Source organism: Cyprinus carpio, chromosome A2 (assembly GCF_018340385.1).
Source record: "Cyprinus carpio isolate SPL01 chromosome A2, ASM1834038v1, whole genome shotgun sequence".
Lineage (NCBI taxonomy): Eukaryota > Metazoa > Chordata > Actinopteri > Cypriniformes > Cyprinidae > Cyprinus > Cyprinus carpio.
The window spans coordinates 12207742-12223104 of record NC_056573.1 but is presented as its reverse complement, the minus strand read 5'-3'; the positions used below and the strand labels follow the sequence as shown (position 1 = coordinate 12223104).

At 36.8% G+C, this 15363-nt stretch overlaps 1 protein-coding gene across 5 annotated transcripts in view; it reads right to left on the bottom strand.

Annotated features, from left to right (window-relative positions):
• Positions 1 to 608: 608 nt before the first annotated feature.
• LOC109055914 (cAMP-specific 3',5'-cyclic phosphodiesterase 4D-like) overlaps positions 609 to 15363 on the bottom strand; it is a 43760-nt gene continuing 29005 nt past the window's right edge. For 3 of the 5 annotated variants that reach the window (XM_042773430.1, XM_042773456.1, XM_042773436.1), the window contains 14 exons: positions 11253 to 11444; positions 9540 to 9576; positions 8496 to 8569; positions 8365 to 8414; positions 8131 to 8243; positions 5852 to 5945; positions 4945 to 5117; positions 4726 to 4824; positions 4474 to 4638; positions 4289 to 4388; positions 4053 to 4207; positions 3816 to 3938; positions 3535 to 3717; positions 609 to 2999 (listed from right to left, as the gene is read on the bottom strand). In XM_042773430.1, coding sequence (XP_042629364.1) covers positions 2544 to 2999; positions 3535 to 3717; positions 3816 to 3938; positions 4053 to 4207; positions 4289 to 4388; positions 4474 to 4638; positions 4726 to 4824; positions 4945 to 5117; positions 5852 to 5945; positions 8131 to 8243; positions 8365 to 8414; positions 8496 to 8569; positions 9540 to 9576; positions 11253 to 11444 — 2014 coding nt within the window. In that variant the 3' untranslated portion in view covers positions 609 to 2543. Of the gene's footprint in view, positions 3000 to 3534; positions 3718 to 3815; positions 3939 to 4052; positions 4208 to 4288; positions 4389 to 4473; positions 4639 to 4725; positions 4825 to 4944; positions 5118 to 5851; positions 5946 to 6502; positions 7205 to 8130; positions 8244 to 8364; positions 8415 to 8495; positions 8570 to 9539; positions 9577 to 10197; positions 10240 to 11252; positions 11445 to 15363 lie in introns of those variants that run through there. The other 2 variants (XM_042773448.1, XM_042773441.1) reach the window with 2 other exon arrangements.

Below are 15363 nucleotides of genomic sequence, written 5' to 3'. Positions count from 1 at the left end.
GGTTTTTGTGCCATAATTTTAATTTCTTATGCCATAAATTTGACCATTTACAGTATATCATAATTATGACTTAGTTTGTCATTATTTCGAATTTTCATATAATAATTCTGACTTTATATATCAGAATTCTGATGTATATATCATATTTTTATTAGGGCTGTCAAATGATTAATCACGATTAATCACATCCAAAATAAAAGTTTTGTTTACATAATATATGTATGTGTACAGGGTATATTTATTATGTATATATAAATACACACACATAAATTATATATTTAGAAAATATTTACATGTATTTACATTTATATATTTATATTCTTATATTTTATATTATATATAAATATATTTAATATATAAACATAACATATTCTTCTTAAATATATACATGCATGTGTGTGTATTTATATATACATAATAAATATACACAGTATACACACATATATTATGTAAACAAAACTTTTATTTTGGATGTGATTAATCGTGATTAATCATTTAAAACCCCTAATACTTTATAAAACTTATAACCAACAAACAAATAAATCAATCCTACTAATATTAAACCGATTCCAACAAAAAAAATAATCCAACCTAACAAAAATTCCTTCGTTTATTGGCATTGGAAACAGGAAAACAATCACAGCAACATTAGTAACAGCGTTGTAGTGGTAAACAGTACTGTTGGGATTGTCGACGGAAAAAGACCAAACAGAGGTGTGCCATGTGGATACGGTCAGTCATAACTTTGCATGGCCACTCAGCATTTCTTTCACCACACAAAACATTGCTATAAAGAGCACAGACAGACGTCAAGATGAACATATAGCCACTAATTAAAAGCCCTGTTTACTCTAATCCATTTACATACATAGATTCACTGTATTCAATATTAAAATTCATACCATGGTATAAAAAGGACACAAATAATCTGACTTACAATGAGTCTGAAAGATTTGAAACCTGTTATTTAACATGAATACTCTTAAACAAAATTTCAGCTTGACAAATCGACAGTTTTGAATGAAGAATTAAAAGAAAACTAAATGCTCAAATCGGTACGCTACTAACAGTAGAAAATGTCATTGATGGAAATTAGCCAGTGGCAAAATGGAAATTACAGTACAGCATGGATCATGCTTGCTTGGCACTTGTACAGTCATTGGCTATGTCCCTGTGAAGAGCAGAGCACTGATCAATCAAAAACCAAAGAACACAAAAGGTCTCGCACAGAAAACTAACTTTGGCTTTAAGTGTCATCTTGTAGTGCACAGATCTCATTTTAGAACAAAACTGTTCACTTTTGTTTAGACATCATACATTTGTAAAGATGTTAAGACACCTCCTATTTTTCAGTGTGACCAGCACAGAAAGAGAGAGAAAGTACACATGTGGTTTAAGGACCCTGATCACTTTCTATACAGCAAATGTGGGTTTCCAAGCTAGCCCAGCCTTCCAGAGACCAGCTTACATACAGGGTGCGTACACATGCTGGTTACCCTGCAGATCATGGTTGAATCCTAGTCTTCTGTATGTTAATAATGACTCCAGCCCTTACTGATGGAGCAACGTTTGGCAATGACAAAGTTATCTACTAAAGTGCTACCTAGAACATCAGACACAAGCCATTTTAAAACCGTGACATACAATGTAATAATGCTTACGCTCATGCTTTGGATGAAGCAGAATCGAAAAATAAACGAGAAGCATATGTAAACTATGTGCATGCCATAAATTAAAGCAGCATTCCTACAAATTAAAGTGAGAAGGGTTTTTAAGTTAAAACGGTCTGATGATAATAATCTGTGCAAAGGAACAACAATACAGAGCCACTGTGTTCAGCTGGAGTGGTAAATCCTATAAAAGTGGCTCCAGTTCCACTATTAAGCACTAGGTGGCGTCACATACAAACACAAAAGATCACAATCATGGCTCGACTTCAGTCTAGAGATTTTATAGTGATCCAAGGAAGACGGTGGTCACTATGTGGGTACCCTCAAGCTGTTTGCTACATGAAAGTTTCTTTGAATCCTGAGATGTTCTGGTGTGTTAAGGTTAGGTTGTTTTTGTTCAGCTAATAATACACCAGCTTTATGTCAACAGTGTATCTTAAAAAAAAAAAAAACATTTTAGTGCACATACGTCTCATAAAAAGTGTCCTGTATATCAATTATTATGTTCGGATGGCTCCACTTGTTTGCTAACTTTAAACCTGGGATGTCACAGGAAGACACTTGAGAACGTTTCCCCTCAGTTCATAACACATAGGCAGTTTTACGCTTGACAGTAAAGCCGGTCTTTTCAAGACCAAGAACGTTTTAAGAAAGCTTCATGCTTTGACAGTCCGTAGAATAGGAGCTTTCTCCAGTGCAAGGTGACTACTGTATAAAAAACATCCTGTGGAAGCTTTCCTACCTCTCCTTTGCTCTCCTGCACTGCGTCGCCTCCGCCCGAGGAAGCTAAGAATGGGATGAAGAGGAATAGGTAGGTGGCGAGGAAGAGGTATGAAAGAAGAAAAAAGAACGAAATGAAAAAGTGCACTAGTGTTATGTTCCCAGACGCAGGCAAGACACGCTTTTCCCTTCTTGGTCAAGTTCTCTATTTTCATCTTCACTGTCTGGCGGCTCGCCCATCTTAAAAGACATTGTCCTGCAGCCGGGGGAGTGAGTGGTCAGGTTGGCTTGCTGTGTGCAGGGAGCTGAATCCTGTGCGGTGGAAGTGAACTCTTCATCCACTGGACTCTCAATGTCAGACTCCCCTTCCTCCTCTAAGGTCAGTTCGAACTGGAATTTCTCCCCTGCTGAGGCGATGCCTCCACCCATGGCTCCCATCCCAAACACACCGCCCTTGTCCTCAGGGGTGGAGGTGGGACTGTGAGGGATCATGCTCTGGTACCACTCACGGTTGTCCTCCAGCATGTCGAGAATCTCCTGGGCATCAGGGTGAACCAGATCCGCCCAGGTCTCCCACAGTGGGTGCACGATGTAGTCAATGAAGCCCACCTGATGGACGAGGAATGAGCAGTAAATATTAGTTTGTACTGTCATTCTACAACAGTGGATTTAAACACTAATAATTGATAAGTCTGTTAATTTATTAGAAATAAATAGTATGTCTGCATGTATATATATATATATATATATATAGGGTTTTACATAATGATAAATTATTATTGTTGTTGTTATTATTTTTTTATTTATTTTAATTTCAATTTTAGTTTTAATAATTATAGTACTTAGACTTAGCTGGAAACCCTTTTTTTATTTTACATTTTTTATCTAATATTTATATTTTATTTCAGCTTTAATTTAATTAAGTTTTAGTTTTTGTTAATTACAACACTGATTTATATTATATTATATTATATTATATTATATTATATTATATTATATTATATTATATTATATTATATTATATTATATTATATATATTATATTATATTATATTATATTATATTTATATTATAAATGATGGAATGAGGCCCAAAGTCCTCAAGGCCAGTTTGTGCCATATCAATTATAATTTTCCTTCACTCACCTGTGATTTCTCAATGGAAGCACTGTGTTTGTCACACATGGGGCTGATCTCTATACCCTTATCTCTCTCTCGGTCCCCCTGAGTAAAAAACTCCACCATGATGCGATTTGTCCATTGACGGTACAGCTCCAGGGGCTTTGTTGGGTTGCTCAGGTCAGCACAATGCACCATGTTCTGAAGAACCTAAGCATTTGATTAACCACACAACTTCTTACTTATGAAGCAAAAATGAATTTCTATCAAAATAAAATTGCTTTGCTCCACAGAAGCTCAAAATATACCTGAATGCGATCAGAGTAGTTGTCTAACAGCAGCACACCCAGACTTGTCACCTTCTTGGTCTCTACCATGGTCTTGAGATCCGCTAACAGGTTCATATGCTTTGACATATCAGTGGCTAGGACCTGTAAAGAGTCAAATACACGGTAAATAAACAAAACCACATGTTGGTTGTAGTTCTCAGACTTGGACCTCTTCATCATTGCCTCAAAGATTTGTCATTGCCTCCATTTCCTCACCATGTCAATGACCATTTTGCGCAGCGACTGCCTCTGTTTCTTGGTCAGGTTCTGGAAAATGTCACAGTTTTCTTCCTGCAGCAGTTTGAAGCCAACAGCCAGGTGGTGGTTCTCCAGAACAGAGGAATCGTTGTACATGAGAGCCAACTCTGAGTCTGAAGAAACGTATTACAAAGTCAACAACACAGTGTGTAACCACAATGATAAGTTACTGCTGGTCTGCCGCGGCCACTCACTTGTGTTGACGAGGAACTGGTTGGACACTCCAGGGTGGTCCACGTCATGTATTGCACTAGCAAACATTGCGGCCAAGATCTCAAGGTCGGTGAATACAGCCTAGCAAAGCAGAATTGCAAATATGAAACATCTTGCTTCAGAGACTAATGAGCAGATGATGAAAAGGGAGTTGATTGAGACAAACCTCCAGGGCTGGGGTGGACAGCAGGACATTGGTGGACTGGACCACGTCAGCTGCATGGATGCTATTATGGTATGCTACATCAGCGTGGTAGTTCTCCTCCAATGCCATCATGTAGGTAATGAATGTGTCTACAGGGATTTTAAAGGATTTCAACAGGTCTCTTTCCTGTGGATTACAGGTTCAAGACATTTGTTATTATAATGGTTTGACCAAAACTACATGAGAAAAGTTTTTTTATTCCACATTTCGTACCTGAAAGATTGTGTACATTGCTACCGTTAGCGGTCGGTTGCCAGAATACTCCGATATCTTGAAAATATCCACACCCCATTTGTCAAAGTCCTCTAACTCCTGTAAAAGGGAGTTGGATGCAGTTAAAATGAGCACTGGGCTTTGTTACAATTATTGCAGATAAAGTCCATGGGGATTTTAGTTTGCTGATAGGGTGTTTTGCTGGCCATGAGAGCTCACCTTGGCCAGCAGATCTTCCTGGTCAGTTCTGATGCCAAAGCGTGGGATGCTGGAAGCTGCGACACTGGAGCTGTGTGAGGGTTTCTTCACTCCACTGATCTGAGACATGGGCCACTTTTTCTTCTCCTTCTCCTTGGTTGGTGGGGACATAATCTCCATATCATGTTGCTTCTCTGCAACATAGGTTCATTTTTATAACTACGTGCAATCACAGACAGCTCATTAAATGCACACTGAAAACCTGGGGAAAAAATGCAGTTTAAACTTGAAAAAAAAGGAACGTTTTAGGATTCAGAACAAACAAATGTTAATATGTAAATCATTAATCAAAACTAAAGCAAATTTGTAACATTGACAATGTTAAGTCAAAATGTCCTGCCAGTTTTAGCAAAATAAAGTTGAAATGAAATAAGATACAAATATTAGGCAGGAAACATAAAAATTTGAAATTAGTTAGAAACTAACTTTTTATTAAATAGTTAATAAAAAAAATAAAAATATACATGTTGTATTATATAAAATATATAAAAAAAAATGACAAAAACCCATAAAATCTCTAAAATTTATACTAAATTTAAAACTAAATTACAAAAAAAAAACTGAAAATATAAAAATGATAGCTAATTTAAAATATGTATACATTTTATAGTAATATATAAATAATATATTACTTCCTGTGGCTCAGTGGTAGAGCATTGTGTTAGCAGCACAAAAGGTTGTGGGTTCGATTCCCAGGGAACACGTTAGGTAAAAAATGTTAGCCTGAATACACTGTAAGCCGCTTTGGATAAAAGTGTCTGCTAAATGCATAAATAATAAAATAACTTTCTTTCACAAATCGCAATATATTTATGTGTTGTTAGTATTGAATTTGAAATTAGAAAAAGTTCTAAATAGTTGGTTTTACCCAAGAAGGTGCTGGAGATGAACTCTGAGACCTGGTTTCCAGACTTGCTAGTCTCTGACAGCTGGGTTAGTTCTCGATTCAGCATCCTTTTAAACTGCAGAACAGAATACAAGAACAAAACACATACCCTTTGAGAATCAGCCTCTCCAATCTACTCTGTACTTCATTTTAATAAATCCATACAATTTATTTGAGCCTTTCCATACAATTCCTAACTGAATCTTTTGAGATCAAAACATTATTATCCTACAAATGTGTGCTACATGTTTAATTAAGAAATTGTCAAGGTGTTAAACATCACATGACATACTCATATCTGAATATAACTGCATTAAGAGTGGTAGCAGGCCTACAGTCACCCAAGATGAGGGGCTGGACCAAGCAGGAGGAGTGCCTTTCATCTGTGTAGTGCTATTATGTAATCATACACGAGGTTTCAGAATGAAGCACTTTTCAACTAAGGCAGCAAAATGTATAGTAGTACTGCAGGAGCCACACACACCCAGACTGACATCCTCACACACCATCTGTGATTTATAGAGTGTCAATGAGAGCATCCCTCTCAATTTCAGACAAAAACAATGCAAGAACTTCTCCCTGACTAAATGAAAGTGCACGGCCAAACGTGCAGAATCACAACCCAAGCCTTACCTGAACATACATCCACGACACAGAGAGCAAGTAACTGATGTCTGGCATTTCAGCACCATATGAAGCTTTAACAAAACAGAAGCTCCGTTCTGCCAGTGCGCATGCTACAGACACGTTCCAGATCGCCCGAGCTGCCCGGTCCCAGCAGTGGGAGCTCCAGCTGCCATGGGCTGCACCTGTGGCGGGTTCAGAGCGTGTGCTGCTGCATCGCTGCCGCATGCTCTACTCTCCTACTCTGCCTGATTCATGTGTAAACACAGAGATCAGGCTCCTCCCAGCAGCCTCCGCTCTCCCTCCCGGCAGGTAGCTCCCCACTCGCTGCTGCATGCCGGCCAATCGGATGAGTTTTGCCACAGAGGCTGGGTCAGGGGGAGGCATGAGATTGGTTTGCTGCTCCACGGCTGGATGGGGTGGATACAGGGGGCTGGGGCTGCACCATGTGCACTTGGTTTGAAGATGAAAGCTTCAGGTGCCGCTTCATGCTTTGTGCGCATGTGTGTGGATGTGTTTTCCAATGTAATGAACGAGGGAAAGCTTTGTTGCCACAGGAATAAATCCCATTTTAAAATGTATTAAAATAGCACACAGTTACTTTAAATTGTAATAAAATTTCACAATATCACCTTATTTTAAGCAAATAAATGCAGCCTTGGTAAGCATAAGATACTTCCTTTAAAAACATTAGGAAATCTAACTGACAGCAATTTTAACTTTTGAAAGGTAATACATTTTAATTATCCTAATTATTTATCATAACATTAAGTAATCTTGACAAAATGTACATTTTTTTATTATTATTTTACATTAATTAATAACATTAACTTAAAAAAAAAATTAAAAAAATATATTGCAGAAATCTTCTTCTTGCCCCTGGTAACAGTGGGAGTAAAATGTCCCTCATGACTTTCAATGTGCTTTCAAAACTAAATGAGCAAATACTTCCCTTTATTTTAATTTAATAATATACAGAATGATGCTTCATCACCTATATACTAAATATGTAGCTATTTAGCTCTTTTCCAGAATCTTACCCAAACTTGAATAAAAATATGGCAGTAAAAAAATGCAGTACTTTTATTTTAACCCAAATATTCTGAAAGGTTTTTGCACGCTCAGTTTTTATATATTTTTGGCCTCAAGCAGTGCAGGGTGCTTCCTGACTGTGCAGCAGATACGTTAGTGATGTTAGCGAGAGTGAAAACACTCAAACGTGTTCATATGTGCACATGTGTGTGAGAGTATGTATCTGCGGTGCACGTAGTTGTTGCGTGTGGGCTAATCACACGTCACACAGGCTATGAAATCCCCAGCAGGAATGGGGGGAGATAGAGGGGGTGGGGGGAAGCAGATTCATCCATGACTCCACTCTCATTCACATTTTTCAGCACACAATGAGGACGGGGGATGGGAGTGATTCAGAACATGCATGAATCCCATTCCAATCTAAAATAGACATCTGACGCATATGTAATTCATACAGAGGCATGTTGAGTATTTAAGTGCTTTTATCAGCAAGTGTTGATGTATTGTGTTAGATGGTTATTAGTGCTTAGGGCAAGTCCCCGGGTGACAATCGGGATATTTGAGGCCTGTAAGTAATGAATCATCTTTTTTTTTGGAAGATCTACCTTGTTGGATGCCATCTCACTGACTGAGTGACGTGTCTTGAGAGTCTCGAGCTGTTCGAGACACCAGTCCAGCTCATCCAGAGTCTCCACTGCCAACTTCTGAAACGGCTCCTCTGCAAAATACAGCCAAGCATTGTTATATTCAAGACAACTGAAATGTGTTCATCATCATATGCATTAAAAAATAATCTTTGTACATCTGTTTTCCTTTTCTACAAGAGTTTGTTGTCTAACCTGGAAGGCTTGTCTTGCACATGGATGGTGGGTTGCTTCCAGTGGACCTCCTGTGGAGATTTTTGTCAGTGGAGCTCAAGCATGACTTAAAAAGCATTTGAACAGGCATTACACAGTTTATTGGGCCTTACTTGTTCGGGAAACGGTCTTGCTGATGGGTCAAAACAGCAAAGTTGCTCCGCACAGTCCTCAAGCTGGCAAGGACCTATGAGAAGAACAATAACGTACTGTAGGCCCATGCCAAGAACACATCCTTAGTCCTTTCTTTCTTTTTGAAGCTACTCCAACTCACTTACAGCCTAATATTAAATAGTATTAATAATATATGTATTCAGAAATCAGTGTTTTTGATTTTTATTTTATTTTATTTATTTTTATTTAGTTATTTTTTATTTTATAGAATTAAATATATACAATATATACAAAAACAAATTAAATGTATTTGCTTTAAAATATACTTTTATTATACACGCACACATACAGTATATATAGTAAAATGTTGTAAATTGTTTTAAACTTAAATTTCACACAATTATGTCAAACAGTAAACTTAAACAGCAAGTAACATTTGAACATTTTTAACATATTGAGCCATTTTGCTTCTCAGATGCATTCATCTTATTTTTTTTCAATGTTCAGGTATTATTACTTGAAGACAAGATAAAACAGGTTAATAAAATGATTTTCGCAGCGAGTGAGAAAGTTACATAAAGAGGTGACCTAGAAAACGAAACATTTGCGTAAAACGTCTGGCTTGTCTGAAATTCTGCAGCTCTTTTGGAGTTTCAAAAGGACATGAAGGGTATCGGATTTCCAAAGCCATGCAGATTTCTCATCTGTCAGCATCCATATCGACAAATGCAGTATTGGATTCCTAGCCTGTTTTGTAAACCGAGTACAATGGTGACGCAAATCCCACATAAAGCAAGCTGCATAAGAGCAGAAGGGCTGTTCCTGCAAAGGCCAAAGGCAGCACACTCCACTTCCACAAAAAAAGACACTTCTAAATATTAGGAGATTAATCTCTCTTTAAAATCTAGGGAGAGCAAAGTCAAACTACCAAGTTCCTTAACAGAGTGATCATCTGAAACCACATGATGCAAAGCCTATAAATGCCCATTAATGTCAGATCAACTATGCAAGCTTTCATTTTCAAGGCCCACTCTAATACTAACCTGTGCAAACGGTGTAACTATCATGTCTTCTCCATGTCTGTAAGAGAAAAATACAAGAACAATTCACAAATCAAACTTAAAAAACTCCATATTGGAAAAGACAGCTCTTTAATCTCCTAATAATAAAAGTAGGCACATAAAATTACTTAAGGATCAGTGAAAACGAATGACTAAGAGTTTAACTGTGGGGACTTAAGGATGTGGTTGGCTTCAGGTTACAGCACACCATCATTCAAACGAGCAAGCGGGTGGTAATACGTTTTGGATTAACATGCATGTTTGGATGGAAATAAAGAAATACAGCTCAGCATAAGAAAGGTACCTCAGATTCTCCAATGGAATATTAGGTATCCTACATTAAAAGCTTATGGAAATATGTAATAAGAACACTGATGGGCTCGGATAGGGTGTGTCATGCATGTATTTTAGGAGCAGCGGGAGAGGAGCCGAACTAGGGAACACACTGGGAATTGCGTCTTTATTCATATATTCTAAAGCCTCTTTGGTGGCGTGAGTAATGCTCATGGCAGCGAAGAGTAAACAGGGGAAGCTCTGAGGTTAGACTGATCTAGCGGAGAGAACCAGCCTGGATTCTGTAATGGAGAAATGGGGGACAGCCCTTTTAAGAGCAGGTCAATATTTTTCTATATCTTCTCACCGATTTAGCCAGTTGACTTCCCAGTGCTTCAAACTCTCTTCCCTTTGAAAAGATAAGCAAGAGTTGGTGACCTGCGATTAAGCACACTAGTTCACATCAGCCCAACAAACAGCAGTTGTAGGTGGTTGTGTTCACCCTGTTGGTGTTTATTGGGGTGGTGTGAACCAGCCTCAAGGTGTTTCAATTTGGGCGATGGGCTTTGACGCAGGCTGGAAAAATAAACTGCAGAAAAAAACAAGAATGTGGTGCCCTTTTTCCGATTTGAAATCCCGGCAAACCAGAGCTGACATGCAAGCGTGCTCAGATGGAAAGAACAGCTGGAAGTGGTAATAATAAGGAGTTTTTAACCAGTGCCTTGGATTTTCCAAAATGACCGAGCAATATGATTTGATGTAATACACTATTAAAAAGTGTGTCTTGGGAGAACTTTGTTTCAAACATAATCAACCAGCTGGAATAATCCACATCTGTTATGAGGCACACATTTACAGTCTCAATTAACAGAACTCTTCCAGCCACAAAACACTGTAGCTCAAGTACACACTTGTGCAACTTGTAACACGTGAAGCTTGCAGTGACTCAAACAACATGCACATGAAAACTAATTTTTTTTCCCTGGTTGAGACTGATGACCATTCAAAAATGTGTTGTTGGTACAATGTTTTTATGCCTCTTAATGCTCAGCAAGGTTGCATTTATTTGATCAAAAACACAGTAAATCAGAAAATATTATTACAAAATAAAATGACAGTTTTTCATCATATTAATTTTTAAAAATGTAATTTATTCCTGTGATGGCAAAACTGAATTTTCAGTATCATTACTCCAGTCTTATGATCCTTCAGAAATCATTCAAATATGCTGATTTGGTGCTCAAGAAACATTTCTTATTATTATCAATGTTGAAAACAGTTTTGCTGCTTAATATTTTTGTGAAAACTATAAAACATTTTATTATTTAGTAAAATTATAAAATTAATTTCAAAAAAATAAAAATCACTATTTATTTTATTATTTTGTAACATTCAATCATGAATGACACAAGTAATACTCACAGCTCGCTGGCCGTGGATGAGTTTCGGGACATGGCCTTGGGTGAAAGGTCAAAGTCAGAATCGGAGCGATACAAGAAGGACTCCCGCCGCTGACTGTGTGGGAAATTGGCCTGCAGCACAAGGCCGGAGCCTGGACTGGCCTGGGACTCCAGAGGACTGCGGCCCACCGATAGCCCATTCTCAACATCAAAACTGAGGAAAGAAAGACAAAAAGAAAGGGTTCATACAATTCACCTGGATATTTTATTACCATGCTTTGCTATATGATTTTTTGACAGTTTTATGAGAAAAACTGTACCCAGCGTCTCTATATGTGCAGTACATACACTGTGTCAATGAGCTGAACTAGTGCAAAAGGTCACTGAGAGAGAGACTTACAGTACACACAAATGCACAGCGAGATGCTCTCTTCCTGCGTCAATCTAGATGTAAGCACTAGTGTTGCGAGTTACTATGACAGAGCTAGACATACAGTATATCAGTCTCTGTGATCTGCATGACACCAAACTCAGAATATGTTTCAGTGCCTCACTAATACCAAGCCAGCAGCTCTAACACTACATCACTGAAGAAAAAGAGACACATTTACATAAAGTGGGGTCCAAAAGTCTGAACAAATTTTTTTTTTAATTTAGTACAGTTTTTTTTACATTACATTATAATACATCATCCTAACAAGTTGAGTGCACTCAAAACTGCATGAACTCCAGATGTTTGTGTAAAACCTGACAATTATGTTATCCAATAGGAGTACACAATACTAAAATTCTGGATGATACCGATAAACTAAAATATGTTTATGTTATAGTTGATAACCAATAAAACTCTTAAAGTGCTCTTGAAGAGGTGGTTAAATTTTTGCTATAATATATCACTTTCCCTTTAATAGTCAGTGATGATCTAAATTTTAAAAACATCTGACCGTTTGTGTAAGAGTCACATGATCAATGTCATAAATATATATAATATTATTGCCCTGAAATCAAGTAGAATTTTTTTTTAGTTATTTTACATCATAACAAACATTTTTAAAAATATATTTTATTTTTTAAAATAGAAAACTTTCCATCTATAAAGTCCATGTTTTTAATCAAATATTTTCAGTGTGGACTCTAATGTGGATAAAGGACTAAAAGGTTCACACAAAAATGAAAATCCTGTCATTAATTTCTCACCCTCATGTCGTTCCAAACCCACAAAACCTTCGTTCATCTTTGGAACAGAAATTTTGACCCTCCATAGACAGCAAGGCAACTGACACATTCAAGGCCCAGAAAGGAAGTAAGGACATTAAAATAGTCCATGTATATCAGTGGTTCAGCTGAAATTTTATGAAGCTATGATAATACTTTTTTTTGCACAAAGAAAACAAAAATAACAGCTTATTTCAACAATTTCTCCTCTTCTGTTCTTCTCTACATCAGAACGCTGGCTCCTGCGTCATGGTGCTGTCGTGAACGTGGTAGTTGTGTTGCTGTCTATGCAGGGTCAGAAAGCTCTTGGATTTCATCAAAAATATCTTAATTTGTGTTCCGAAGATGAATGATGGTCTTACGGGGTTGGAACGACATGAAGGTGAGTAATTAATTACAGAATTTTCATTTTTAGTTTCAATTTGGTTAGTTTGGTTGAACTAACCCTTTAAAGGGACAAATGAAAAATCTGTCATCATGTCATTCCAAACCTGTATGACTTTGTTTCTTCTGTGGAACATGAAAGACAATATTTTGTTGGTAATACTTGTAGTACAGTGTATATATATATATATATATATATATATATATATATATATATATATATATATAGATATACATATATATATATATATATATATACCATTCAATAGAAATCAATGGGAACCTAAACTGTTTGGTTACCAGCATTCTTTAAAAAAATTGTTTTTGTTTTTTTTTGCATTCCGCAGAATAAAGGGTGAGTGAATAATAACAGAATTTCACATTTTGAGCGGAGTATCCTTTTAAATGCCATGGTATAGCAACAGAATGACAAAACAGCTACTGCTTTCGACCTTATTCCACACACAGAGATCTAATAAGTATGTCATGGTGAAAGTGAATGAGAGAAATGCATCTGAGATTTCATCCTCCTCTAAACTAGTCTGAGTGCAGTGAAACTGTCCATCTCAGTGACAGATTCAGGTTTTGTGGAGTGGGTAAGACCTCCTGAGACACAGAGGCAGCAAAGCTCTGAATGAGTTGTGTTTTTCAAGGTCAATGTGATGCAGGAATGCTAAGTTAAAAATAGCCTCAGCTCATTGACGTGGAAGCATGTGAGAAGCCTAAAAATACCCTCCTCAGGTAAAGTCAATTCCCAATCAAACCGGCACGGATTTGAAACACACCATATCTGGTGATTATATTAATCAATGGTCCTGCCTCTGATGCGCTGTCTGTTTGATAATGATCCACTGCTAATGTATTCATCTACAGTGTGTTATTAGGTTAACGTGAAGGAGTGGAAAAACATTGCAAGTCAATGGCCAATTTTTTTCTATATTTGGGAGAGCAGGAAATACATTGCATAAATTAATAACAATAATAAAATAAAGGAAACAACACTAGTATTTATAGCCTCTGTTTTCTAGTTCAACACGTAATACTGCAGTTCATGTTGCTCAAGTTCAATTATGACCAAATGTACCATATATTCAGCTTTTTTTTTTAAAGTTTATTGTGCATTAGGCTTTATTTACCTTTTTATCTGCATGATCATAGCATTTAAGCATATTAAATATTTCTAAAAGATGCTTTGAACATAATATCAGGTCATCTAGAAAACGGCTAATAAATAGTTAACATATTTATTAGAATTATAATTTAATATAACTCATATATATTAATATAATAGCTTTAGAATAAAATTATAAATTCGCTAAATTTCATATATTTCACACCCACCCCACATATATGTATTTGTGTGTGTGTGTGTGTATATAAAATTTAATAATTAACTAATAATAATTAATGATTTATTTTCAATAACAGTAATGATAATAATTATTATAATATTAAATGCACTTTAATATTTTAAAATAATATTAATTCTTAATAATATTATATAATTTTACACCATTTTTTTCTGAACTTCTCCCTGGACTACAATTTGAAGACCTCTGATCTAGAACACATGCAAACCACCCTGCAAAATATATTTGTATGTTTGAAAGGTATAGTGTTCGTCCAGCTAAAATAAGTACAATCTCCATCTCTATCGCATGTCCACATTCACATCTTTCACCGATGTTGCATGAGGACAAATCTGACGTCTCTAACATTGTATTACATAATCAGCCCAGTGCATCCCATTCATGTGACTGCATACAGGAGCAAGAGACATATAGACAAAGAAAGAGAGAGAGCAGCATTTTTCTGAACGGATGAAAACACATACATAGCGCATCTCTAATTCATACTACTGTATGCTCTGGTGTGAGGGGACACCGTATCCATCTCTAAAAATACCTGTGCTTGGGGCAGAGGCTGCCGCTTCCACTTGGTTTCTGCTTCCATCCCTCATCTTTAATGCTGTGTCTCCTATGGGTCCCTGTACACACTCTGCAGAGCCGCTGCTATAAATAGCCCATCTCTGTGTGAGGGAACCAAGCGGAAGCGCTATATTTAGAGCTGCAGGTAGCCTTAGATTCTTCCCCCATTCATGAATATTTATGGAGATTTCTGCTGTGCTATTTTTAGCCCACACGTCTATCCACCCACACATTTCCATGTTGCCATTTTAAGACATCCTCTGTCAAAAGGGAATGTGGGAATTTCATCACTTGATGAAGCTGTTTTTAATGCCGTTTTCGTACTGCATGTGGAAACTACATCAGTGCATTGTGCTTACAGGAATATCAGCCCATTTATTAAGTGCATTAATCGATTCAAATGTCTGAGTTCTCTTACTAATAATACTGTTCTCTTACTATTATTACTTACTAAGGTGCATAAGATATGATCACAGTTTTGTCTGTTTAAAAAAAAGAATAATTCGAATAATCCTTTGTGCAAAACAATTCACTTGCAATTCGCATTGATTGTAGTTCTTTCGGCTTCAATATGTGAATCTGATGTGAAAAATACAGATACTTCTT